Source organism: Balaenoptera borealis (genome assembly GCF_965194805.1).
Source record: "Balaenoptera borealis genome assembly, chromosome: 20".
In the NCBI taxonomy this organism is placed as follows: domain Eukaryota; kingdom Metazoa; phylum Chordata; class Mammalia; order Artiodactyla; family Balaenopteridae; genus Balaenoptera; species Balaenoptera borealis.
In genome coordinates, this window is record NC_138879.1 from 25,844,086 (window position 1) to 25,871,476 (window position 27,391).

The 27,391-nt window shown below is 44.0% G+C and overlaps 2 protein-coding genes across 16 annotated transcripts in view; one reads left to right on the top strand and one right to left on the bottom strand.

The window, feature by feature from the left end:
- The window catches only part of SKAP1 (src kinase associated phosphoprotein 1), a 282,155-nt gene extending 263,807 nt beyond the window's left edge, over nt 1-18,348 (top strand). For both annotated transcript variants that reach the window (XM_082373185.1, XM_082373186.1), the window contains exons 12-13: nt 16,048-16,156; nt 17,976-18,348. In XM_082373185.1, the coding sequence (XP_082229311.1) occupies nt 16,048-16,149 (102 nt within the window). In that variant the 3' untranslated portion in view covers nt 16,150-16,156; nt 17,976-18,348. The remainder of the gene's footprint in view (nt 1-16,047; nt 16,157-17,975) is intronic.
- Nucleotides 1-27,391, bottom strand: part of SNX11 (sorting nexin 11) — a 51,326-nt gene that overhangs the window by 13,197 nt on the left and 10,738 nt on the right. For 10 of the 14 annotated variants that reach the window (XM_082373201.1, XM_082373204.1, XM_082373200.1 and 7 more), the window contains 2 exons: nt 16,194-16,259; nt 11,405-14,894 (listed from right to left, as the gene is read on the bottom strand). The exons of 2 other annotated variants lie outside the window; for them this stretch is intronic. In XM_082373201.1, the coding sequence (XP_082229327.1) occupies nt 14,812-14,894; nt 16,194-16,259 (149 nt within the window). In that variant the 3' untranslated portion in view covers nt 11,405-14,811. Of the gene's footprint in view, nt 1-9,362; nt 11,306-11,404; nt 14,895-16,193; nt 16,260-27,391 lie in introns of those variants that run through there. 2 more of the 14 variants (XM_082373195.1, XM_082373207.1) reach the window with 2 other exon arrangements.

Sequence of the window (27,391 nt, forward strand, 5' to 3'; positions counted from 1 at the left end):
TTTTTTCAGATTCCACATATAAGTGATATCATATGATATTTGTCTTTCTCTGACTTACTACACTTAGTATGATAATCTCTAGGTCCATCCATGTTGCTGCAAATGGCATTATTTCATTCTTTTTTATAGATTAATCATATTCATTTTATATATATATATATATATATATATATATAAACATACACACACACACCACACCTACTGTTTCTTAATAGTTGCCCAAGTATGACCCAACCCTGAATCCTAGAATCCTAGAGCCAAGAGAGTCTGTTAGGGTCTAGGGCCTTTGGACAGGAATGATCCCAGAAAGAGAGCTATTTACCCTTCTAAAAATTTTTTTCCAGAGAAGATGACTGGCTGGGTAAGAAAGCTGCACCCCCATAGGTAACCAAATGCCCATCACCTGTCCTATTCTTAGGGAAGCAAATCGTCAACAGGTGGGTTATTTATGTGACCCTGAACAAAGTCACTTAATCTTGCTAATCCTCAGTTTCCTCATCTGTAAAAATGGGATAATTTCTATTTATAGGGTGTTGTGATACTTTCATTAGAGAATTTGTGTAAAGAAGCGCCTGGCATCTAGGATGATAATTATTATTATATTCCCTTCTTTTCCACTAACAATAGAGTAAACTTTTGGGGTCAATATTGGGTACGCACTAGGAGTTCAATAAATTATTAGTGAATTGAGAGGAAAAAAAAGGTAGCCTGTCTTGCCAAGAACTCTTCACGGAGATATTCGAAAGCTCAGAAAGTCCTCTCTTGGAAATAGAAGGCCATCCAGTGAAGAGGCCTTACATGGAAATGCGCTGTGCCTTTCCTGGTCTGAGAGAGTTTGTCACTGGCAAAATTGATCAATTGCTCAAACTTCTTTGAGGAGAGGCCAGAGCCATGTATCGCAGCTCTGAAACAATAAGCAATGGCACAGTCTGCAGGACCCCGCCCACCTCCCCTAACACATCTATCCGTACTAAGCCCCACAAAGTTGCATGCCCACTTAATGCGCTGAGTTCCAATTTGGGCCGCAAATATATTAAAAGGAGATTTTAATAATGGAGCAGATCTGTGCATCCAGTGGACGTTCCCGCGTTCCTTTTGGGCCCAGATATTTCTGAACAGCATTTTTGGTGCAGGGACCGAACTTCGCTTCCACCCGGTGCAGGGACGCAGCTCCGGCCACGGCGGGGTGTTTAACGCTCTTCAGTGGCTCCAGATTGTGGTGCTTGTGCAGATCTCCTCATACGTAACCGATGGCTCCCGTAAATTACTTCCCACGATGCCTGAGACCACCGCAGAATTCAAGTTTGAATAGAGCAGGAAAAAGGTGTTTGAAAGGCCTATTCACTCAGCTACATTTTAATTTCCTTTTCAATCTTGTCCCAATTAATTTCACAAAATTAATCTCACAGAAGCAAACTCGGCAGCACAGAGGCTGCGGTTTTAGTGTGGCGGTCGCTCTGCCTGAACATGAAATAGGAGCTAATATAAAAATCCATCTGCTGTGTTTGAAATACACGCCGGCTGCTGCTCAGTCCTGTCTGACATTCCAAACATCAACAGCGGGGAAAAGTGATTTGGGGTTTAGTGGCCATCAGTACTTGGCAGGGGTTCAACAACAGGTGTACTCCAAAAATCCATTCAGCCTGAGCACCAGGCATGACAGGGTAGGTGCTGAATCACCCTCGGTGCAGGAACACTGCGCCCTGGCTTAGTTCCTTTTATCTGAGGATCGTAAGGCCCATCTGTGGACCAGCACTGCTGTGAGCATTTATTGTAAGTAGGAGAAAGGGAGGTAAGAAGTCTCTATTTGGATAAGACGAGCCACAGTTCCCATGTTTCAGAGAAGTGACTCTGTCTTCCTGGCTTAAAGGCCTCTCACTAGGGAACCTTTTTCTAAATAATAAAGGTGCTTGTTCTACTCTTCGAGATAACCTAAATAAACGCCCATTTAAAAATTAGGCCTCCTCTTCCAGAAGTAATTTATAGTGGTAACATGAGCTGTCCAGCAGATAAGGGCGAATTAAAGAGAGAGAGAAAGAAACTCTTTCTCAGTTGTCTAGAAAGAAGAAGAGGTCCCTGAATGACCCTTAAATGGTCCCTGTTTACCATTTAAGGTAAACAGAGTTGATAGGCTACATCTCTTGAGCTTACGTTGTGTGACTCATGAGTTGGCCCTGGGCTCCTCCAAGGTTCTTCCAGCTACTTATTTCCATGGAAGGCAGCGCTGGAGCAACAAGCTGGGCACCACAGAAGGTTTATACTTACATGGTGGCTTAGCCAAGGTGGGGAGATATTCTCACTGCCCAAACACACCATGCTTTGGTTGTCTTCTCTGCTGGCACAGTTGGTATGGAAACAGGGAGCCTTAAAGGCAAGGTCAAGTTTAACATTGAACATATGATGCTGTCAGATGGCCATGGGTCTTATGTGGATGAGGATGGACCGATTTCATCATCCTGGATGACAGTTAGCTTCCGGCACTGGATTGGAGCTACTTAAATTCAGGCCCGGTCCTGGCTCCAAACCCAGCTCCTAGTTATCCGAATGCAGCAGGCCTGTCCCTGGCACACCTGGACTATGTTAACATAACACCATGTCTGTTATAATGGGATTTTTAAAGCCCGGTGTTCTTCACCTACTCCCTCAAAGGACTACTTAAAGAATGTAGACCTTTCCCCTCCCTTGACCCCAACCCCTCCAGAAGAGATTTGTATGTTGTAAAAGTTATCTGAATGCAGCAGTACTTCCTCTTTTCAGTGTGCTTAGTTGAATGTGACAACACCCTCATAAAAACAGATAAGTTAATTCCTTCAATTGCTTTAAATGAAGAATTTTTTTATTTTTTTTTTTAAATTTCAGGGCTCTGAGGGAAAGGAGGTGTTTGGTGACATCTAGTGTCCATTTAGGACTTCCTCAGGCACCATTACCCTCCGCTTGGTTGACTGGGGGATGGGCAGGGTAATTTGGGAGGTAATTTGGGGGTAGGAAGTGGGGAGAATACAGGCCTGGGGCACAGACTGCACAAACATAGTGATGAAACTGATCAATGCCTGCCAAAGAGCTATCATTCACCTCTGACCTAACCAAAGGGGACGGTGAGGGAGGGTACCATCAGAAAATATCTTTTCTTATTTATGATGATACGAAAAGAGAAGCAGAAGCTGTCCCCATAACCCCATTTCACGTTAACAAGCAGGTCAACACTGTGCTGTGATGACGAAGATGATGATGATGATGGTATTTTCTCTCATTAATAACCCCTATGGGAGGCTATAGAGTTAGGAGGATGGGAATGGGATTTGGGGTCAGCTGGAAGGCAACGGTCATACACCGGTCAAATTCAGTAGAGGCCATTCCTTTCCCCCAGACAGGAACCAATCGTCTAGAACAAACCCTGGCAGCCTCATTCCTTCCAGGTAATTTTTATAAATGAGGGGACACCCATTCCAAGAGAGGACAAAAGGGAGAGGGTGTTTGTGAGTGTGCGTGTGTGTATGTGTGCTTATGCGTGTATGTGTGTGTGCAAATGCGTGCATATAAACCTGCAGACAAGAGACCCGGCTACATATCAACCTTATTCTCTAAACCCTGGCCATTTATTATAAAACCCATTTTTTTAAAAAAAGAGTAAAATTGGCATTTTCCACTTTAATCTCCTTAGTCCTGAACTGTTGTCCTGAACAAGACCCTTCACTTTCTACACACACACACACACACACACACACACACACACCCCTTTCAGTCAGGTGGAAAGTCCCAGATCAGATAATTAGCTGTGAGACCCAGACAGAAATGTTTACCTAGAACCATATAAGCCATGGCAGGGTTAGGTTAATGCTCACAATCACCCAATGCTTTACAAACTCCAGTGTAAAAAAATTCCAGCCATTTATTTTGCGGTGAATTTATAACAAATGCTCTTAAAGGCTTCGTCTTTTGACAGAGGTAATAATAAATTCACTGTTAAAGGCGGTAGTTTAATTCCTTATTCCTCCAATACTGCACAGAATAAACCATGTTCATCACTGAGTAATTTTTTACCACATAAACCTTTAAAACTAACCGGTGAAGGCTGTTGAGACTGAAATATTGTAAATTTATTAGATATGCCCATGTAGTATTGGATTCAGAGGTTTCCATTCGAATATATTATGGGGAAAATTTGTGTCTTTAACTGTGACATTCCCTCCATTTCCCACTGCCAGTATTATAACAAGCAGCTCCTCCAGAGTCAACTGCACGTTTATTAGACAGAGATTTAGTAATAAACTCCTCACTAATCTGCCAAAGAGGCTGGATGACATTTCGGTGAGATGCTCTATTTAAAAGGGGTCACAAAAGCTTTGTTTCTGTGTAATTATTTTCTCAAAAGGAACTCAGCCTCCCCAAACCTCTGTCTGCTAGTGTTTCTTGGTAGTGTATGGATCCAGCTCTCCAACCAAACTAGCAAAATACTGAAGCAAATTATAACCTCATTACAGATATACAGAGCAGTAAGTTCTATGCTTATAGGATTAGTTACAGGGGGCTTGGGATAATTGGTTAGAACACAGAAAAGCTGGAATTAGCAGACATTGCCACACTTGTGGTATTTAAGACTAATAAGAAGATTATATTGATTCTCACACTAGAAATAATACACAATGATTTCAGAAAACTTACTATTTAAAAACTTTAATCTTGACATATGACACATTCAAGATACAATTAAATCCTCAGATTTGAACAAAAATCCTTTTACTTTAACGTATAAATTTTGAGTGAAAGTCTGTGCCTGTAAGACGAGAATATTCTTTCTCATAATTTGCTAGTGAAGTGACATTTAAACTGACCAATTGATTATATCAAATTGTAATACCCTCTCAAGTTTCATTAAGGAAATATTAATATTCCTAGAATGAAAAATATTTCTTCTTTTAGATTCAGAAAGTGCATCATCTTTTCAGCAAAGAGCTTTGGGAGTTTCCCTGTTCCCACTAATATTCTGTATTTGGCAAGAGTTCCAGATACTAAAAACTTCCAAGGAGGATTATCAACTTTAAGACTTTTTTAAAATAAAATAACATAAAATGTGTTTCTAAATATTAAGCAAAGGAGAAAAATCTCCTGGCAGTGCAAGACTGCAGCCCATCAGAATAATTGTTAAAAGACAGAACTCAGCTAGAAAGATAAGCGAAATACCAGCAATTAATATTCAGCGTTTCACATTATAGTCAAGAGGATGTGTTTTTCTTTGTGATGTGTCTCATAAGCTAAGAGTGTTGGGAGCCAGACTCTGAGCTCTGTCTTCTTTTTGTGCAGGAGGATTAAGGAGAAAAAGAACAGCGACAAAAATCCTGCTCCATCTGTAAATGAACAAACATCTTGATTTTATAGCTATTTGCTTTGTAAAACTGAGGAATGAAACAAAAATTACTGGATGCCTAAGTAACACTTTAATTCCAAATTCATTTACGCTGTAGCTATGTAGTTGTCACAAACCATAATGCAGTATTTAATTAAAATAACAGAAGTGCATCTAGATATGTCCTGGGGTAGCTATCACCAGATTATAGTCTATGCTATCCGCATTTTATTTATGAAATGGCAGCGTCTAAGGTGCAACTAGGCTGATACAAAAGCCTAAACATTTTAACCTGCATTTTTATAAAGGCTCTTTTTCTTTCCTGCTACGTCTTTAAATTTTTCCTTCTTCTATCTTTCGGGGGGGATTGTTTTGATGTCGATAAAGATCTCTCTTTCTAACTCTTGGTTTTCAACTATTGACCTCCTGTGTCTTCTGGCTGTGAAATCCCCCATCTGTTGTCATGGAAAGGCTTGTGAGGTTTCACAGGAGCCACAGCAAGCAGCGGACATCTTAGCGGAACTTGGACATGGAGGGTAGGAAAAAAGCAAACCCTTTTCAGGCTCAGTGTGCTTGTTCCCATACAATCTTCCTTGCACCTTTTTTTCCACCTATAAATACCCATTGTAGTTTACACGCTTGCTTGCTCTACTTTGTGGATGTTCACATGCAGACATACTGCTCCTTTTCATAAACACATAGCATCTATCTTATACGCAACCACCATCTATCTCCTCGTTCACATTGGCTGTCCCATCAACCTCCTTGTCTGCAGAATTATGTTCAGCAAGGTCCCGATTTATAGGAAATAAATAATGAAAATGGAACAGACTGGGAAAGATAATCGAAACATTCAAATTGTTATTTTTCACTGTACTTTCTACAAACAGAGGATCTATAAACACCTAGCAAAGGTGTTCGCTGATTCCTAAAAAGCAATCAGTGCCTATTGGAACATTCTGACCCAGTGGGTCTCTACCTTGTATTTTTCCTGTTCTGTCTTACTTTTTGATGCCCCAAGATCTCATCTTTTTAAACGGCAAATGATGCTGTGTTATTATTTTCATTATTTCTGCTTCTTATTTATCCTGTTTATAATGACAAGTTTTTGTCATCATTTATCCTCTGTAAGATAATCCTAAGAATTACAAAACAAAAACAGTAATTGCAACCACCTTTTTAAAGAAAATAGCCCTTGCAATTACTATATAAAGATATTTGATAATGGTAGCATCAGATCACAGTCCGATCCTACAGCAAGGGTCTTTTGGAGAAGAGTCTCTTACACACACTTGTAATTATTTTCTCCCCTTTTACAGGTCACATAGAAAGTTAATTTCAATAGCTGCTAATTTCTATCCGACGAGAGTGAGGTACTTTAAACCACCCAATATAATTGGATTCAAAACAAATTTAGGAAATCGAGTGTGTTAGAAAGCAAATAAAAATATCCTTTTGGTAAGAAGGAGGGTGAAAGTAGTAAAAATGGCCTTTTTTTCTCCCTTCTTTTCCCTTCACAACTTTGCCATTAAAGTTGCACCTACAGCTAGAAGTTTGTCCGTGAAAAATGGTCATTTTGTTTCTCTGCTCAAAGAATGTTATTAAAATGCTAATTTAAAAGAAAAAGGAGTTAAATATCTAGCGATGGTGCATTCTAATTGCAACCATAATGAGCTCTCTAAATGTGCGTGCCCCTGACACACACAGAGCATAAACAGCAGTAAACAGATCATTAGTACCCGCGTTCATTTATTCTGGCGACCTTACCATGACCCCACCGAGGGTAGGGTGAAAAGCAGGTGGATCTGGCTGTGACACCCCCTAGAGGGATCCAGGAAATGAAGCTATAAGCGGTTGTCATGGAAACGCCTATGTGTGCAGATGATGTAACACACCGACAGGCTGTAGGCTTCGCAACTGGGACGTTGCCTTTCCCTCGCCGGAACAATCTCACAGATTAAATTATTCATTTCTTTAATTCACATAGCAAAAGGAATCCTAATTTTCTTGGTGATGTGCAACTCTCTTCCATTTGTCTAAGGTCTGTCATCCCCTCTTTCTCTGAAACCTACCCCAGCTTCCTACATTCTAGCCCCGAATCACTGAATCTGACAAAATCAAGTGGAGGAAAGGCAGTGGAAATCTGATGCTCAACATCTGTACTTATAGAGAGAAAATATAAGATTTTAAGCTAAAAATTAATAATATAGACAGTGTTCCTTTCTGATGAGGGCATGGTGACCAGGGACTAAATGTATACCTGTCCTGAACAAGATGGCTTTGTTTGGAGCGGGACAGGGTCAAAGTGATACCTGATGCAGAGTGTAAAGCAGACAGGCACCAGCCCCAAATGAACACATCACCATAGCAAGGTGCAGGGATAAGAGAAAAACATAAGAGAAAAGGAGCATCTGCTCACCCCTTCCCATGTCCAATTGAGGGAATCGAGATTAATAAAAATAATTCTTTGGAGAATGATTCCACTCTATCCTACCCTGTTTTGCACCGAACAACCTCAATAACCTTACAGCAACAGTAAAATAACTTTTCTTCTTTTTTTAAAGGAAGCAAAAAAGACGATCTCTGGAAATTATTTTAAAATAAAAAATACCCTGGCCTGCGCCTCCCCCCCACCCCACCCCCACTGCACTTTAGATGAACCTGTGATATTGTAGCAATGGCCCTTGAAGTGCAGTGGGGAGGTGATTTAGGAGAATATTAAAGGCAATGTGGAGATTCAAGGCGCCTCTCTCAGGGAGATCTGGAGAAATACGCAGCACAGATGGGCCGAGCAGATTAAACATTTCCGTCACATTGTTTCCAAATTGTGTTGTGGTGCCTGAGGCTGGTACTGCGGTCAGAGCAAAATAGAGTGGTGCAGAGCTGCGAGCTGCACAGTTTATGGAATACATATTAATACGCCAGTCTCACATGGTATCACAATTCTAATAGCTCTGAAATGGTGCTGTCTCTATTGTTCCTGAATTCTGCACTTGGCACCTTGCTTTCTCCTGTCTGCAAAGTGTTTACCTTCCCTTTATCCTTCCTCTCTTTTTTAGTCAAAGTTCAAGCTGTGTGTTTCTCATTTCTCTTTTCCATATAGCCCTGTTCCGCCTTCCCTCTTACCTTCACAGCTTATGATTTTTCTGTCATGCACACTCTGTATTTTGCCCACACTTCCATCACCAACAATGTCCAGTTTGTGCGCGGGTCCTGCACCCCTCCCTAGCCTTGACTTGGTCATTATCCACTCACACCCAGTTCACGACATCAGTTCAGACTTGAGGCTGAATAGTCCCCGGCACTCAGGGCTCCCAGACCCTACATCTAGCTGACACATTCCTCTTCTCAGGACACTCAGCTCTTTGCCGGGGGTGAGCTTTGTGGAGTTGTTGCCATGTGCCGCCCCCCCCCCCCCCACCGCAGCTGCTGTCGCTGGCCACCAGCCTTTCCATGTCCCCTTTCTTAGACTCAAAACCCCCCATCCCTGGCCCCGGCTCCAGTCTTACCAATGTCCAGGTTAGCAGGTTCCCTGAAACGCGGCAATAAATAAAACTAGTTCAACTGAGGCAAATTTAATGATACATTTTTATTATGATTTATAGACCAAAACTCTGAATAATGGAAAAAAGAGAAAATGATTGCCAAGAACTTAAAACCTGGTGTGAAACAGCCTGGAGAGGCCGCCAAGCTACCCAAGGTTTCAGCCAAGCATTGGGCTCTGATCCTTTCACAGGTCCAACAGAACTAATCCACTGTCAACCCAACTGACCACTTGCTTTCTCCTTTGGTAAAATCTCTTCCGAAAACCATTTGTCCTGAAAAACGGGCACCTGTTTGTCTGTGGTGAGCAATTGTTTTTCTCAGCAATTGGAAGGGTGCTGAGTTAGAGCCCTCAATTTACTTAATAACTTTTGATAGCCTCAGACAGCATTAAATTTCCAAAGCTGGATTTCAGTAGAGAAATTGTAGGCCAACCCAGAGTAAAAATATGATGTTTTTGGCTGACCTTGGAATATTACAATCTACTCTGCTTAGGAATTCAAATTTCCCATCTTTACTAACGATAATGTATGATGTACAAGCACTAATAAGAGAAATAAGCAATCATAAACCAATAATTCTGTGATTGATTGGCTTTTCCCATACATATATGAAGCATTTATTGATCTTTCATGTTAGGGGCTGATTGATTGTTCCCTTGAAGAGGTAGTCTCTTGTTTACAAGCACTGAAATAGTGAACTTTGATGGTTAAAAGAATAAAAGTATGAGACATTTTCTGTGAATCTTGTTCCACAGAGGCTTATCGAAGCCCAATTCAATGTGAAAAGAGAACATTTCCATTAGGAACATTCTCAGGGGAACCAGCAGTGTCAAGCAGCTTGCTCCAAAAGCCATCATGTGGATTTGAATGGAAGCTATAAGAAGACACCACAACTTTTAAGTCACAGTTAAAGAGATGGCCTTAGAAGGGATAAGCAAGCTTGGTCAGCCTTTGAAGAAGGATTAGACTTGGCAGCTGGAAGACTGAAGCCTTGGAAACCCAGAATGGCAGGATTCTTGATTTCCTTCCACTGTTTTTTAAAAGTGGGGGTAGGGGTGAAATGGCCACACTGGGCCAAAGAGCAGATGCAGGCCATAAAGATCATTGTACTTTCCCCCTAAAGTGCTGGTTGGTCAGCTGTAGAGGGTTCATAAACCCTTTGAGAATCTGATGAGAGGTCTGGGCCTCACCCCAGGGACAAAACACATGTACACATGCACACAAATTTTACACCAGTTTTAAGGAGTTCAAAGATCCCTTCACATCCATCCACAGAGAGGCCATGGGTCAGAGACTCCAGTATACGAATCTGTGCCCTAGAGGATGGTGATTTCCTTTTGTTGGAAAAGCCTAGGATTCACTGAGCCTAGAAATTGAATTCTCAGCCCAAGACTGGATGGTCATTCCAGGTCATGTCTGTGCTACTCCAGGGGAGCCGTGGAAGAGCTTAAACAAATAGGAACCAGCAGGGAGGAGAGAAATTAATATGTAGCAATCATGGAGTAAGTGTATTTAATCTCTTTTAAGGCTTATGATAGGCGCCTGCTGGTTTTCCCCCTGATATCCCCTGACACCCACTGACAGGGTATTTGCAGCCACACAGGGACTCAGGGCCCTGTGACAGGAGGAGCACTGAGAAGGGCCATGATAGTCTTGAAGCCATAAACAGCAATAGGAGACCACTGGAGGCAGAGTCAAGCTGTGCGGCGAGCCCGTGGTTGGTGGCCATAATGCTTTTTGTTTATAGAATTTGCTGTTCTTTTTATGGCAGGTTTGGTAGGGGTTTTTTTCCTCGTTGATGGAGATTAGCAGCACAAATCCTTTTATGGCAGTGTGCAAGCCCCCATAAACACTTTTGATTGTTGCTGATGGTGAGCGCTGTGCCTATTTCAGATTCCCTCAATACTCTGCTCATCCAGGCCAATAGCTTCTCCAACCAGATAACGGAGTCCAAATAGCCAACCTTCGTTTTTAAGACTCCTTCATCTGAGGGGTTCAAGGAGGTGGGGCAGGGTTGATGTTGAGGAAAACAGATGTTTGATCAAGCCCAGAAATATTTATGACGAGAACAAGCCACACATTATACTATTTTTGAGTGAAAGTCTTCTTGAAAGATTTTGTGGCAAGAAGCAAGCACTGATGTAAAGGGTTTGGTTTTTTTTTAAATAGCTTTTTATATTCTTATCCAAATCATCTTCACTTAACCATTCTGTATAATTAACATCTTAGCTCTACCACACACAGTGTATAGAATAGAGAGTTACGGAGTGGGGAGCCTGTATAATTCTGATTCCCTAACATTATTGTCACTTGCAGGTGTGCATCCCCACCTTGAAAGTAGAAACACTTCCGCATTGAGGATTTCAGGTCTCCTGGGACTGTCTTAGACATTTTTCCAGTCAGTCCTTCCAAACACCTGGGCAAAAAGAAGTCCAACTTTATTGAAAATGTTGATACCAGGAATTCAGTTCTCTCTGCCATCCCAAAACTAAAATCCAAGAATCTGCAACTTAATAAAAAGGCAGTAAATTAGCACCTCTAGACAAGAGCAGAGTTCATTCAGAGCTGGGGTCTGCCTGGCTGAGCCAGTACTCTCTCCATTTTAATAGTTTAATAAAAATTAGCATAATTAACGAACATCTGTATGATCCAGAGTGGTGCAATTTGGCACTTGGAAACGAGGGCTTAAACATGATTGCTGTGAGTTTAATGTTGTTTTAATTCTTTTTGGCACTGCGCAGTGAAATAAACGTTTGGTGGTGATAGTTCTCGGCCGGATCTCATTTGCATTTTTCTCCCTTTGATTATGAGCAATTGTGGACTCCCCAGCAATTCATCAAAGTAGAAATTATTTTAAAATACCTCGTGGTGTTCAGACTGGGCTGGACCAATGCATGGTGGGGTAGTGATAGGAGAAGAAAAGGCTAGAAATTTCCCATTCATGCTTTAAACATCTCAGCCCTGTAGCCTTTTTCAGATATCCAGCCAAGGGATGAAATCTGGAAAAGACAGTCAGATCCCGAGACCTGTAGGTGCTTTGATTAAGCTCCTAGGCTACCACAGCAGGATGCATATGGTCTTTGAGACTGTGCCATCCTCCTTGCACTTCTGCTTGCTCTTTTGTTTTGAAGGGCAGAGAGTTGATTGCACGCACCCCGGTTCCCACCACTGTGGTGAGAATGCCACATCTGCGGTCGGCAGGGTCAGTGCTCCCCTCGAGCAAGAGCGCACTGACTGGGAGCCGGCCTTTGCAGGTGTCCTGCTGTGCCTCATCTGCTTCCCGTCTGCACCCTCTTCGAGTTGGCAGAGAGCACCTTCCCAAGGCTCCGTCCCTGATCCTGGCCTTACGGCTAAAGGGGGATGCTGCCAAGCGTGCGTCAGAGTCGGAAGTCTTGAACGGTCCCTGGGGAGAGACTGCCCTAGCTGAGCCCCTCAGGTGACGAAGAGGACAGCACGTGGCAGTAGAAGACCACACCTCACACATGTGTAAGCAAGCGGACTTTAAGCAAAAGACTGTCAGACAACGTGGTGCCCACCCTCTGCCAATGAGGTAGCAGAAGAGCTGAAGCTAGAGTTTTTAAGATAGAGTATGCGTTTCCCCCGCCCAGCAAGGCCCTGTCGACATGGCCATTGCAGCGACGTACTAATGCAAGGCAACCCTACCAGAAAACTTACTTAAGGCAGAAACTGCCTTAACTTCAGTGTTGGGAAATGGACAGTAACGTAACTCGTACCAAGAGGAGCTTTAAAATGTCCTGACGTGGGAATTCCCTAGCGGTCCAGTGGTTAGGACTTGGCACTTCCACTGCCAGCCCTGGGTTCAATCCCTGGTCAGGGAACTAAGATCCTGCAAGCCTTGTGGCGCGGCCAAAAAATAATAATAATAAAAGAATAAAATAAAATGTCCTGACAGGCATAGGCTGAGGAATTCTGGGTAATCTCCCATACAGCAGTGCAGACTGTAGGGGGAAGCTGGCCTCCCTCCTGGGGGAGGGGGGCAATGAGAAGGTGCTGTGGGGACAGTGGGGAAGGGGAGTGGACACATTCATTTATTTATGACAGATTTTTAAAAGGTAATTCCCTGTTCCTTTTAGGATAAGCTCAGTAGTCTCACTTCTTATGGCATCTGAGATGCTCTTCATGGTATTTAGGGAGCCATTTGGAGAAACTGTCTCCAAAGGCAATTGCTCTCTTCCTGCCACAACCAGTTCAATCACCAGGGAATATCTTGGAGTTGGTTGTAACTAAATCTGCTCAACTGAGAGTACAAATCCCCACTGTTCCCTTCATTTCTTCATAACCTCATTTAACAAAAAGTTTTTTGGGCCCCATTCTGTGCCAGGCACCATGCTGACTGCTAGGAATACAAGAGCAAACAAAACCAACAAGGTCCCAGCTCCCACAGAACTTTCCACCCAGTGATTGGCAGTGAGACAAAGGCCGGCAGATACAAGGCAGCGTGATGATTCATTTCCAGGGAAGCACAGGGCACAGCGCTGTGGACCACAGAGCGGGGACCCTCACTTAGTGGCGAGGAGAAGCTTCTGGACAGGCCAGAGAGACTCAGGAATTGAAATCTGAAGGCTGCTTAGGAGTCAGCCCTGTGGAAGGGAGGAGGGAAGTAGAGGCTAAACATGCAGAGGAGAGGCTCCATGGTGAGAGACCCTGAGGCCCATGGGAGTAGCAAAGACAAGTTCTGTTTTACTAAGGGTCCACTAGATTTAGGGGACAAATGACAATGCTGGGCAGTGAGTGGAACTAGGTCATGCAGGGCTTTGCCCACCTTTTTAAGAAGTTGACAGTAGGCTGTAGGAACTCACTAAGATTTCAAGCAGAGCCATGATATTATCAATGTGCCTTTTAGAAAGATTCTGGCTGCAGAATGAAAAACAGATTGGAGGAGAACAAGAATGGAGACACAGAAACCAATTTGGAGGTTGTTTCTGTAGTCCTCAGGAGAGGAGACAGTGACACGACTCTAGGCTATTGCCAATGGGAATGGAGAGAAGTGGATGGATTCCAGTAATATTTTGGATAGAGAAATTGACAGAACTCAAGGACTGATTGGAAGAGGAGGGTGAAATTGGGAATGACTCTTGGGTTTCTGGCTTGAGTAACTGAGTTACTCAAGCATAGCGGTACCACTCACTGAGACAGAGAACACAGGTGGTCAAGATACTTTGTGAATGGGAATGGATACAGAGGCAAGATGATGGTTAAATTTAGGACACAGTGAGTTTGAGAAGCTTGATGGACATGCACTTGGGTACTGGGATCCAACCCTTAGATCTGGGCTGGAGCTATGGTTGTGAGTCATTTACACAGGCATGGTGGCTAAACCACAGAGGTGTATAAGATTGCTCAAGGAAAGTGCATCAAGTCAGAAGAAGGCCAGGACAGAAACCCTGGAAAACCACATTAAAAGGAGGAATAGAGGAAGATGAGGAGAATGAAAAGAAGCAACCAGAGAGGGAGGTAGGAGGGAAACCAGGAGAGTATAATTATAGAAATTAAAAGAAGAAAATGCTTCAGGAAGGGTCCATAGTGCCAGCAATGCTGAGAGATCAAGTAAATTAAGGATTGAAAAGTGCTCATAGAAATTGAGCAATAAGGAGGTTATAGGAAGCGTAAGTGGAATGACGGAGGCTGAAGCCTGATTAGAGTGGCTCGAAGAGTGGATAGAAAGCAAGAGCTTGGGGCAGTAAGTGAAATAAATTCTTTCAATAAATTTGACTGTTAATTGGCAGCATAGACTAGTCAAAATGGGAAGCAGACATGCATTAGGGACTAAATAATTATTTTCAAAGACGAAAGAAACTTGACACACTTCAATGCTGACGTAAGGAGCCATTTACATTAGAGGCAGAGGTCAGACTTCTCAGAACCTGGTCTCTAAGAAAGCAGAAGGGTTACAAGTGCACATTAGGTAAGTTCCTGTTTGGGTGGCTGAAGGTTGACAGATCTGATGGCTTCTCTTTTCTCTTTGAAGGTGGAAAAGAGGTCAGCTGCTGAGAGGAAGGGGAGAGGCAGAGTTAGAGGAGGGGAGATACACTAACAAAAGGAAACAAAAAGATAACCAGTTGAACCAGAATTTTAGTGTGTCAGCAACCTAGTTTTCTTTTTTTTCCTGGAACTCAGCAGCCGGGTGGGCAAAAGGCAGACAGTTGGCTCCATGGTACCCAAATCCAGTTGAACTGGAATACATATATCTTCCATGTATTCCTAAATTTCACTTCCTTCAAAAGAAGGAAAACATGTTCTAGTGCTTTCAGGAATAGTCCTATAATGTTCAACATCTGCTGTGCTTTTGAGAAGCTCTTCTGTATTCAAGGAGCTCCGTTCTCAACCCTGTGAGCTCCACTCTCAAACCCTTCTTTTAAACCCTCTCTTTCCCTTTCTTGTTTGCCCCTCCCTGTGGCTCTTACGTCCTGCCTGTCATTATTGATGGACCTGTCAACCTCTGACCTCTTCCAGGGGAGGAATCTAATGTTTAGAGTACCTACTATGTATCAGGCACTTTGAATTGTTTTTATGTCTGCGGCGTCACTTATATTCCCCACAACAGAGGGGTGATATTCTCCCTACTCTTACAGAAGAGGTAGTTAAAGCCAGGAGACCCTCCGATCACATGGCTACTAAATGACCAAGTGGGGACGAGATCCCAGTCTGTCTGACTCCGAAGCCCATTACTCTATGCTGTAAACTCCCAGGGAGCAAGCAGTGTTCTGATTCATCATCCATCTCATGGGAACTCAACACTTTACACATAGAAGGTGCTTGGTAAATATTATTGATTTGAACTATGACCTGACTCCCTGAATACTTCAGTGCTCTGGCATTTTAGGGTGTGCCCAACTTTCCCCAAAGGAGCCGTTCCACTCTGCTTGGTGAAAGACATGCTCTTTAGGTTCAGCAATGGCACCAAATGTGCTAAATTTACAATGCAGACAGAAAGATGGCAAAAGAAAAGCAGTTTTTCTTCCTTCTAGATAACTTTTAAATTTAGTAATCCCATCAGGGGTGTTAATGAGTTGTACTGACAGTGTCTACAAAGAAACCACCCAACAGAATCTCCCACGTGATCATTTAACAGATTAACAAAGATTAACAGAAGCATGGCTAAATTCCAACTGAAACCATCCTCTTGTCATTTTTCAGGAATATAACATGTATGGCTGGTGGGTTGGAGAACTGAACAGCCTCATTGGGATTGTTCCAAAGGAGTATCTCACCACCGCCTTTGAAGTGGAAGAAAGATGAAGCCCAGGTATCAGAACTATTGCCAATGAATTTGTTGGCCATACCTTCGTTTCTTTGTGAAGAATGAGAGTTGCCAGTGAAGTAGCTTTTCTTCATTTCCAAAAGTGATGCTGGTAATTCACCATTGAAAGAAGATAAGGCTGTAATTGTTTTTCCTAAATTGGGGGACTGTGTCAGTCAGGATTAGGTTCAACTACATGTGACAGAAAACTCAAAATAACAGTGATTTAATGAACACAGAAATTTATTTTTCTCTTCTGTAAAAATCTGGAGGTAAGTAATCCAAGGTATCTAGGTCCCAGGTATTTTCTCTTTTTGCCCTACTGTGTGTGGTCAACATTCCCAAGGTTACCTCATGGCCCAAGATGGATGCTCCAGTTCAAGCTATCATGTCTGTATCCTACCCAGCAGGAAAGATAAAATGACAGGAGAAGGGCACACCCTCTCCTTTTAAGGACATTTCACAGATGTTGCACACACCACTTCTGCTTACATCCCATTGGCCAGAACTTGGACATACAGAGACACCAAGCTGCAAAGAAAGCTTTCTTCTAGGTAGAATCTGTGTCCAGCTTAAAAGTGGAGTGGGGCAGGATAGGGCCAGGGGTGGGTGGGTGGGGGTGGAACTAATAAATTTAAAAGGGAGAATGAATATTGGAGAATTAGGAATTTGTGCCACAAGGATGGGTCTCAGTTTCTTTACGCACAGCTCTCAAATCCAGAGCACCATTTCCCCCAAATGCCCATGTATTGCAATATGATTGGCAAAGATTAGGAATCCAGTATGAGGATTCCTATGGAACATAATCAAATTAACTTTTAGGTAACAAAGAATATGGATTGCATTTTATCAGCAAGAACCACATCATACTTTAAAACAGGGAGTGAGTGCTTGCTTTGGGTGGGGTAACAATAGGATTAGAATTAGGATGGTGATGGAGGACACCAAGGCTAGCATGATATCACTAGCTCCATCTTCTGGCCTGAAATGGAAGCAGCCTTTATTGATGGGGTGAAGGATGTTATGTGTGACAGTGATACAAACTGGCCTTGGAATCTTTCAGATCAGGGCCCACTCTAGTGTGCATCAGCAGTTGAGTGGTTCATCTAGGAAAATACATAAGGAGAGATCTTACTCTCTGATGCCCCTGTACAATCATGAAGCACCAGCTCGGGCCTCTCGCTCAAGGTTTGACCTTATGATTTTCCAAATGAGGACTCCATTTCCAGGCCATGAATGCAAAAGGCTTGGAATTTTTTTGTCAAATCTAAATAAATTCACCCTACTTCACTCTGTCATTTATTTCATGACAAACTTGTTTATCTCCTCATTCTCTTTGACCCAACAATTCCACATCTAGGAGTTTATCCTACAGTTACACTTGCACACGTGCAAAGTGATATACACACAAGGTTGTTTGTAATAGCAAACCATTGGAAATGACCTAAATGTTCAATAGAGACCTCGCCAAGTAACTGTAGTAATTCAGGGAATTGAATACTATGCCACAGTAAAAAAAAAAAAAAAAAAAAGTGCTCTGCACACATGGAATACATTATGAGATATGTTGGTAAGTTTAAAAAAAAAAAGCAGTGAAGGGTAGGTCTAATTCGCTCCATTTGTGGAAAGAGGGAGTCTCCAATTGCTTATATACGTATGAGTTACCGCTGGAAGGAAAAAGATGATAACACTGGTTGCCTCCAACGACAGAGAAACAGCATGACTGTGACACAGAGTAGGAGGGAGACACTTTTTACTCTGTGCCCTTTTATAGCTTCTATATTTCGAATCATAAAAGCAAATTTATGTATTTTTCCTCCTTTAGGACACATACCCTTCTCTCTATCCTGCCTTTACGAAGAAACTGATGATCAAGCGCTCCCGCTCCCTATCCCAGCCAGCCCACCAACATCATGGGCTCTCCCCTGTACAGAAGAGACCCAAGTCTCTGACACCCACCGTGTAGTAACTGTAAACCACCAATGAGACAAGTGAGAAGAGGCATCTTCAGCAGACCTGTTACTAAACCTGCCTCCTCATAGCTGAGCCCATCTCTAAACATCTCCACATACCCACTTCTGCCTTTTCCACAGGCTTGTCACAGAGAAGGTGAGAGAGAGAGAAACCTTTGGAGGAAGAAGTTGCTGGTTGCTTTGGCTGGTTTGAAAAGCACGAATAAACCTCAGATTTGGTTCCTTGCCCTGTGTGATGGTGTTGTGTTTCTTTTTGTACTGGTATCAAAATGCTGGCTCTGGGCATTCTTATCACCTCCAAACAAAGTGGGAAGGGAGGACTTCCCTGGCGGTCCATCGGTTAAGACTCCACACTCCCAATGCAAGGGACGTGGGTTCAATCCCTTGGTCAGGAAACTAAGATCCCACATGCCTCGAAGCCAAAAGCAAACAAAAACAAACAAACAAACAAAAACCACAAAGTGGGAAGGGAGAGCCTGAAAGAAAACAAAAGCCCCGACAAAGAAGAGGGCTTGCAATTGTCTTTCAGGGCAGAACCATCTCTGGAACCCAGGCTTGCCCGGTTTCTGGTTGGCTTCTCAGACTTCCTTTCATTGCCTACTTGTTATTTTTTCTTTTGTGTTCACTCTGTCTGAAATGAGACAGGGCTAGAAGCGAGTCCTTGGAGTCAGCACACGGGAGAGTTCCCTTTTGGGCCTCAGTTAACAACCCCACTGTGTCCTGCAGGCTGAGGGAGTGCTGTGGGGAGGGCTTGTGTCTATACGACCCTGTTTCCTTTTCCTGTTGCCTGTGCCTAGCACTCGGGTTATCTGTGCCTTCAAGAGGCAGCAAAACATAATGGTTAAGAACATAAACTTTGGGACTTCCCTGGCGGTGGGTCCAGTGGTTGAGACTTCGCCTTCCAATGCAGAGAGTGCGGGTTCCATCCCTGGTCAAGGAGCTGAGATCCCACATGCCTCGCAGCCGAAAAACCAAAAAACATAAAACGGAAGCAATATTGTAACAAATTCAATACAGATTTTGAAAATGGTCCACACCAAAAAAAAAAAAATCTTTAAAAAAGAAAAAAAGAACATAAACTTTGAGGGAATTCGCTGGTGGTCCAGTGGTTAGGACTCAGGCTTTCACTGCTGGGGTGGGTTTAATCCCTGGTCGCCAGAACTAAGATTCCCCAAGCCGCGAGGCGCAGCCCAGAAAAAAAAAAACATAAACTTTAGGACCAGACAACCTGGAAATAAGTCCCAGTTCCCTGTATACTACATATGTTCTCTAAGAGCAAGTTACTTGACCTTTTACGCCACAATTTCCTCACCTTAGAAGGGGTATACTTCATCTCACCAGGTCATTAGGAGATTAAAGGAGTTAACGTGTAATGTACCTGGAACACCACCTGGCACATAGTAACTGCTCAGTAAGGTTTAGGTATTATTATTGCCTGACTTTCTACACAAGAAATTGTGAGAGATGGGCGACTGAGCAGCTATAGAAATTTTATCTTCGAAGCTGCCTATTCTATTCAGAGCTGTCCTGGCTTGGCAGTAGCCTTCCTCACCTCTTAACAACCATATCATAGCCCTGCAGTAAGACACCATTTCATGTCACCAAAGAGAGAAACTGGGAGCAAACAGGGATGTTGTCAGTGGATTCCAAGTTTCTCAAAAGATCCTATGCCATCTATTCATTTCCAGATTTTTCTGACCCAGGAGTAAAACAAAAGAAAGCTTTGTTATACGTGATGGGTAAAGAAGTAACAAAAGGGGACAATTTAAGTCTGGGAGGGGGAAAAAAAGAGAGAAAAGGCACTACAGAACTGTCCATAACATCCCCTCCACTTTACACAGGGTGCCAAAGGAGAAGCAACCACTAGGTGGCAGCAGATGAGCAGATGAACCAAAGGGAACCAATTGCCTTTCGTTTTAGGAAACTTTGCACCAATCCCAGCCTACAGGTAAAGACAATGGGCATTGTTAAAGTGGTTAATGGAAGGAGCAAACAGAAACCCCTCTGTGCCCAACTGCTCCCTCCCTAGAGAACCCTCAGGGACCCAAGTCTGGAAGGCTGGGTGGCTAACAGGAGAGAATACCACTGTGCCACCACTCCATGACTAAGACACCAGAAAAGGGGAAACCAGAAGAGGAAGAGGGGGTATCTGGGGCCCGGTAAGAAGGGGAATGAAAAAGGAGCAAGGTCAGGTACTTCTCCACTCTGCACAGTTCAACACTCTCTCAGTGGCATGGCCATTGGCTTCCAGTATTTAAAACAAAACCCCCTTAGTGCAATAGTCCTTTCTATACCTCCAGACCTGAGGAAACCAACCACTTGCCAAACTGCAAAGGTCTTTTGGCACCTCAGTCTACTGCACCACACTCACATTCTAGCTGTAAAACTTAAGAGGAAAAAGTAGATTGGCCCTAAAAGATATAAACAAATGGACTAATTGGGAATCTGGTCCATAGCCATCTGGCTATTTCTGACCTTACAACATGCTGGAAAAGATAGTGCAAGTTTGAGACTATCTACAGACAAAGGGCATTCTCTGTTAAGGGCAAGTTCTAAAGGAGACCTCTGGGAAGTAGTGGATTCCTACAGTCTGCCTGAAGCTAAACCTCACCCAGCAGACCTGCTCAATTCCACAGCCACCATCTTAGCCAACAGCCTCAGAAAGCAACTGGCTAATCAGATTACTGCTTCTCTGTTTGACTCCACTAACCAAATCCCCACCTTACTGCCTGTGACTAACTGGATAACTGGGGCATTAGACCACTTAACGAACCACATTATATGTAGGATGGCTTCTTAACAGCCACTAATTGCTCTAGCACATGAAAACTGGAGAGGGTTAAGAGGTGGGAGGCCCTTTTCCTTCCTTGATATTATGTAAAGGAGAGAAAATAAGAAAGCTAAAATCCTATGTTTAAGAAGCAAATGCATATGTGCCCTTCACAGATAAATAGTAATTTACACAGAACTTACTGACTTCCACTGGATAACCTGACCTAAGGTGGGTACAGTTTGGCCTGCCTCATCCAAGCTGATAATCTGAGAATACTAAATGCTCTGAAAGCAATCTTTCAGCTACATTTCATTAAAAATACATTTTTCCAGTGTGTTTCCTCTGTCATCCATATAGCAAAATAGCATAGACATTGTTTTACAATTACCTCAGTATTAAATTTTCCCACACAATGGTCTGTTATGTCTCTTAGAAATCTGTATTTAATTCAAAACCAATGACATCTTTTGCCTCTGGTGAATAAAAATGGGAAAGAGAAGAGAATTCCTATTAAGTCTCATTCCCTAAACCCAGACATTTTGACTCTATTTAAAGAGGGGCCAACTAAATGTCCTCCCTCCTGTTAGATACTTTATCTAAACATAATATGTAAGCGATAGCCTAGATTTCAAGTTATCCTTAACTTTTTTAGCACTTTAGCTTGCTCAGTTGCACCACCTTATTTGTAATCAGTTAGTCTTTGCAAGTGGCAAAACTGAGGCTCTGAAAGGTGGTGACTTGAACAAAAATCACACAAAATCTGCTGTTGAAGAGGAAATGAAATGAGGGACTCCTGAAAATCTCAGGCTGCTGCTCTGCTTATTGAATTGCTTGAGTTCTGTTGCAGTGAGACACCTCCAGTGACACATCTCCAAAATCCACATTTCACACCAGTCACTTACATCACAATAAAGCAGTGGTGTCATAAAGCATGTGTCTGTGTTGGGGGTGGGCTGGGAAGTGGGGGGCAGTCCTGCCTTCATAAACCAGTCTGAGTAAGAGGGAGTTGAAGAGAAGCAAGAAAGGAAAAAAAGAATCCAACGTATGTTTGTATGTTCCTCCTTCTTTTTTTTTTTTCTTTTGTTCCTTCTCATCTTGAGAACAAAACTCTTGAATGTCAGGGACAGAGGTGCTTTAACCTTTGACCAAAGGGAAGCTCTCCCTGCAGGTCTCTCCACCAGGAGCGACTCTGGAAGGACAAATCTTGAGTGGCACTGATTTGCTAACTCCCAGAGCACCAGCAAAATCTGTGGAGCTGACTTTAGAAAAAGCAGCCGTCTACATAGAGGATTATCCCTGCTACACAGCCCAGTGACTCAAACTAATTTTCTAGTTTGTGGATTACCACAGTCCCTTGCTTCCCCCTCCCTCCTGCCCAGCTATTTCATTTCCCATTAGAATTTACACAGATCGGGTAGGGAGCCTGAAACGTAAAACTAAAGAGATTTTTCTTCTTCAAGGGATTTGAATTATTCTCCCTATTCTCCTATCAAACACTGTTCAGAAAACATGTTTTTCGTTTTTTTTTTTCTTTTTCTTTTCAGTTAGTATGAACTGATGACCACCCTTTTGCAACTCTTGAGATTCAATTAGTGATATATTTTAAGATGCAGCCTATTTTGCACCAATATCTTTTCTAAATATGATGCCCCCGCCCCGCAAAAAACTATAGTATTAGAGGAAGCTAAAATACAATTAACAGGCAACTATGTAGTTTATTTTCCAAATGGAGACACTTTTGAGAATGAAAGGGGGCATTATTAATAAGGATGCCATGGCCGTAGGTGTAAACCAGGATGAGTGGTCACCCTGAAAACAAGGCAAACTGGGCTGCCTAGTCACCAGGAGAGTGGGCAGTAGATGGAGACAGCCTGGTTCTCCCAGCTGATGCGTGGCAACACCCCTCCTAATGAAGTCCTCTCCCCTGCAGGCGCCTGGCTTCTAGGCAAACCCTGCCAACTAGGCTTTCGTTTCCTGATGCCCAGGCTGTTCCAAGAGACCTGGTGTCTCTGGCATCAAGCTGCTCGGGCGCTGGCTGGTCATCAGCAGCTGTGTGTGTTCAGTTCCCTCATGGGGCCCATCACCACCCGCCACCTGGCAGAGTGCCACTGAGGGAAGCATTTCTGTGGCACTGGGCAATAGTATGCCACTTCCCTGCCTCCTGCTACGGGAGTTAGCTCCAAGAGTCTTCTAGTGCTGGTCCTCAAAGAAGGCATCTGGGTCCACTGTAGACACTCTTAGCCTGATGGTGAGCAGCTGGGCACCTTTTATGCCCCACATGCGATCATGGAACAGAAAACAGAATACAAAACCTCCCTTTTAACCACGGTCAGGCACTGGCATTGCTCTGCCCTGAATCACCAAGGTGGCACATGCACACCACCTACATATACTGGATGCCTCCCATGGTGGGTACCCTGCTAAGCCTGTCATTAATATATTCCACCTCCAGGAAAGCACCTGCCATCTGGAGATCTGCGATCAAAGCAGTGCATTGGAGGTTTGGCGGGAAGGGGGGATTTAGAGCTTATTGCCTCATTCTATTAGTACAGGGCTGCTCAACCTGGCACTACTGACATTTGGGGCCAGGTAGTTTTATGTTCTTGGGGCACTGTAGGATGTTCAGCAGCATCTGGCCTCTACCCACTAGATGCCGGTACTACTCCCCTCAAACCCCCCACCCATTCTGACAACCAAAATGTCTCTAGATATTGTCAAACGTGCCCTGGGAACAAAACCACCCCTGGTGAAGAACCATTGTCTCAGGGCATTTGGGTGTGCTTAGGGCCAAGTACAGAGAAACTGCCCTGCCTTCTAGAAGTCTGGGCTTTAGCTACTGGATTACAGTGACAGAGAGAGGCTTATGAAGTTGGGAAGACAGAGAGTATAAATGTCATGAATTCCTCAGGGTTTAAGAACCAGCAAGCCAGCCGCCATGCTCCACAGGGATCTGAGATTTGCTCTCCTGCATTGCTGCAGATTTGCACTACAAGAATGATGTTTTCAAATGAATAAACCAGTGCTTGCCGATTTAGAGAGCTGCATCACAGCGAGTCCCTGTGGTAACTATCCTTTTTCCTGTTTCTGTAGCAGACACCTAAAAGGGGAGCCCTGAAAGTCTCGATCAGAACTGAGTTTAACACTGTGTACTACTTCGGAGCAAGAAACCCAGGTTCATAGAAACAGTGTAGAAGCAGCTGCAGTGCAAGGGCCTGCGCTGGTTCCCTGCGCTTTGTGTGGGACTGGTGTGGTGCCAGCTGCGGATCGGGGCAGAAGTGGGGAGTCAGGACACTCATCTCGCGACTGTGATTTTCCTGGTCCTTCGTGTTAGTTTAGGGGAAAGTTCTCTCATACAAAATGACTCCCAGGAGCTCTGTCAAGAATCAAAAAAATAAAACAAAACACAACCAAAACCCACTGCCAAGAGAGGATGAGGGGTCCAGTGCCTTTGTTGTCTTTGCCTGCAGAGGCAAGACAGGAGGGCCTTCGCTGGCCCTGCTGCCAGCCAGAGCCTATCCATGCTGCCTCCCATGGGCCCTGAATCTGAGGCACCTGGAAGGGTTATTAGCAGGATTGGAACTCATCCCTCTGCTGGGACTAGATCATAATTACAGTAATTTTCTAACAGAGCTCGGCAGTAGGACTGTTTAATCAGCATCTGACTCCCTTGTGCCCCCAGCCCTCATCACTCAAGGAGAGGAGTGGGATGGCTCTTAAAGAGACAGTGCCGGCCTTTCAGCACTGCTAACAGATGTGCCCTAATTGGTAGAATATATCTAAGTCTCGTAGCTTATAGCAGGCAGGTTGCATTGCCTCCAACGAACCACCACAGGCTCTCACTATTCTGGGCCTTCTGCTGGAGGGCTTCGGGTCAGGCTGCTGGTGGGCCTGGCTTCCCACACCAACAAGGCCACCAGGGGAAGGGACACACACAGAGCTAGAGCACTTACAAAGGATCTAACGAGCTGGCCCCTTCGAAAGGATGGTTTGAAGGAAAAAGTGCTTGACTGAAAACAGGAAGGAGGGACTTGACAGCCACAGATGATAAGAAATTTTGGCTGGTGGCTTCCCATAATCCAAAGCTTACAGAAGCACCTCATGTCACTGCCCTTCTGGGGAAAAACCCTTGAAGACTTTCAGGTAGTCCCTTCGTCCTCACACTGTAGCTTCACCATCTCGCCCTACTTACCATTCATGCCTCTTTCACTGCTGTGTCAGTACCCTTGTTCTCCTCTTTTGCTTGTGGAAGTGGACCAGGTCTCCCCTGAATGGAAGGGAAGTAAATTATTGACTCTGCTCACTGAGTCAGGAGCACTCTGTCTCCTAAAAATGTAGCACCTTTTATCCTTTTGAACATAAATGGTCCGTGTTTATTTATCTTGAGATTTGAGGTTCCAGCTTTCCAGCTCCAAATCCAGCCATTACTAAGGTGGAACTGGTTTTCCCCAGTAAGTTATTTCTCTAGAAGATGCTAGGACTGGCTCCTGCTGCCCTGCTGGTAAGCCAAACGCATATCTGGTCTTTGTAGCAGTGCCCAAAACAGTTCCTTAGAGAGAAGAGGTGGGGCAGGGAGCAGAGGTGGGGCAGGGAGCAGACGAGAGACAGGAGCGGGGGGAGGGGAGGTGGGTTTCCAAAGCAGATTGAGGAGATTGAGGAAACCGTCAGGAAAGAAGGTATACTGGTAAAGAGAACAGGAAGAGGGACACTCATCCACAGTTCAAAGAAAGGTTACCTTGAGCCAGGTGACGTTCTCCCTGAAGAGCTGAGTCCCTGCTGGCAGACGACCGCCCAGGGAGGTGGCTTAGGATCACTGCCCAGGCGCAACTGAGGGCGTCAGGACCTCACGCTGTGGTCGTTATCTGCTTGGCTTTAGCTGTGCCTCAGCCGGCTGCTTGCACATAAATCCGCAGAAGCCACTCCAGCCCCCGACTGAACGCTCCTGCGACCTCTGTGAGGCAGGCCAGGAGCTGGTCCGTTTCCATTACTACCTCCAACCTCACATCCTCCTGGCTTACTGCCCTCCCCACCCCTGGGGTGTTAAGAATATTCAGCAAGAGCTGAGGCATGTAAACAAATTCACAAACGTGGAGCTAACTTAATGTCCAATCAGACTGTTAAAGTCACGATCACCTCTTAAGCAAAGATACCAGACAGGCTACGAGGAGCCTGGGACTTGATGTGGCTCTAAGGCCTTAGCAGTTAGAAAACCTTGGACTGTGGAGGAGCTCTGATTTCTGAGAACAACTCTGAAAAGCTCTGCAGGGGGATTTTTTTTTTTTTCCCTCCTTGAATAGTGGTGGGTTTATTCTAGCTTTTTTTTTTTTTAATTTTTTTTGTGGGGGGGAAGAAAACACCTTGTTTTACAGAGCTTGGAAAGTACCTCTTACATGAATATATTCTACCACCATCTAAAAACATGCTTTTTAAAAACCATGCTCAGCTCAGTTTCCTCAGCTAGAAAATGAGTGTCATACTTGCCCTGCCCTCCTCACTGGGCACTGTGGTCAAATAAAATGATGCATATGGGGCTTCCCTGGTGGCGCAGTGGTTAAGAATCCGCCTGCCAATGCAGGGGACATGGGTTTGAGCCCTGGTCCGGGAAGATCCCACATGCCGCGGAGCAACTAAGCCGGTGTGCCACAACTACTGAGCCCGTGCTCTAGAGCCTGTGAGCCACAACTACTGAAGCCCGTGCTCCGTAACAAGAGAAGCCACCACGATGAGGAGGCTGCACACAGCAATGAAGACCCAACACAGCCAAAAATAAATAAATAAATAAATTTATTTAAAAAAAAAAAAGATGCATATGAAACTTATTACGTCCACACAAGAAAACCCATCTCCTCCTACACACACACACACACACACACACACACTTCCACCAAACAAAAGGAAACCCATGAGATTGGAATCACTTATCCTGGGTAACAGGAGATGACTAGACTTGGACCACGGAACTAGCTGTCAGAAGAAAGGTGACTAGGGAATTCCCTGGCAGTCCAGTGGTTAGGACTCTGTGCTTCCACTGCAAGGGGCACAGGTTCAACCCCTGGTCAGAGAACTAAGATGACACACGGCACAGCCAAAAAAAAAAAAAAAAAAAAAATTAGGTGACTATAAGTCAGGCACAGAACCTACTTCAAACCCAAATTCTAACCAAAAATACTTCCATTCTACAAAACAGCTCAGTAGGCCACTCCCCCCAGTAGTTCCCTATCTTCCCTACAGAGGTCATCAGCCATGGTGGCAGCCCTTAGTACACACAGGGACAGAGCAAAATGGGAGGCAGATGGCACTGCCTAGATGAAGAGGAAAATCCATCTTTGCTGTTTTTCTGGTAATTCCAGGCCCATGTTACTAGAAAAACTCTTCCCCTCTCAGGACATCTCTTTCCATGGTCTACACTCAACTCTGCACAAGACAGTGCAGGGATGGTGCCTGGCCTTAGATTAACTGAGGTGCTGTTGTATGCACTGCTGATAATGGATCATTAAA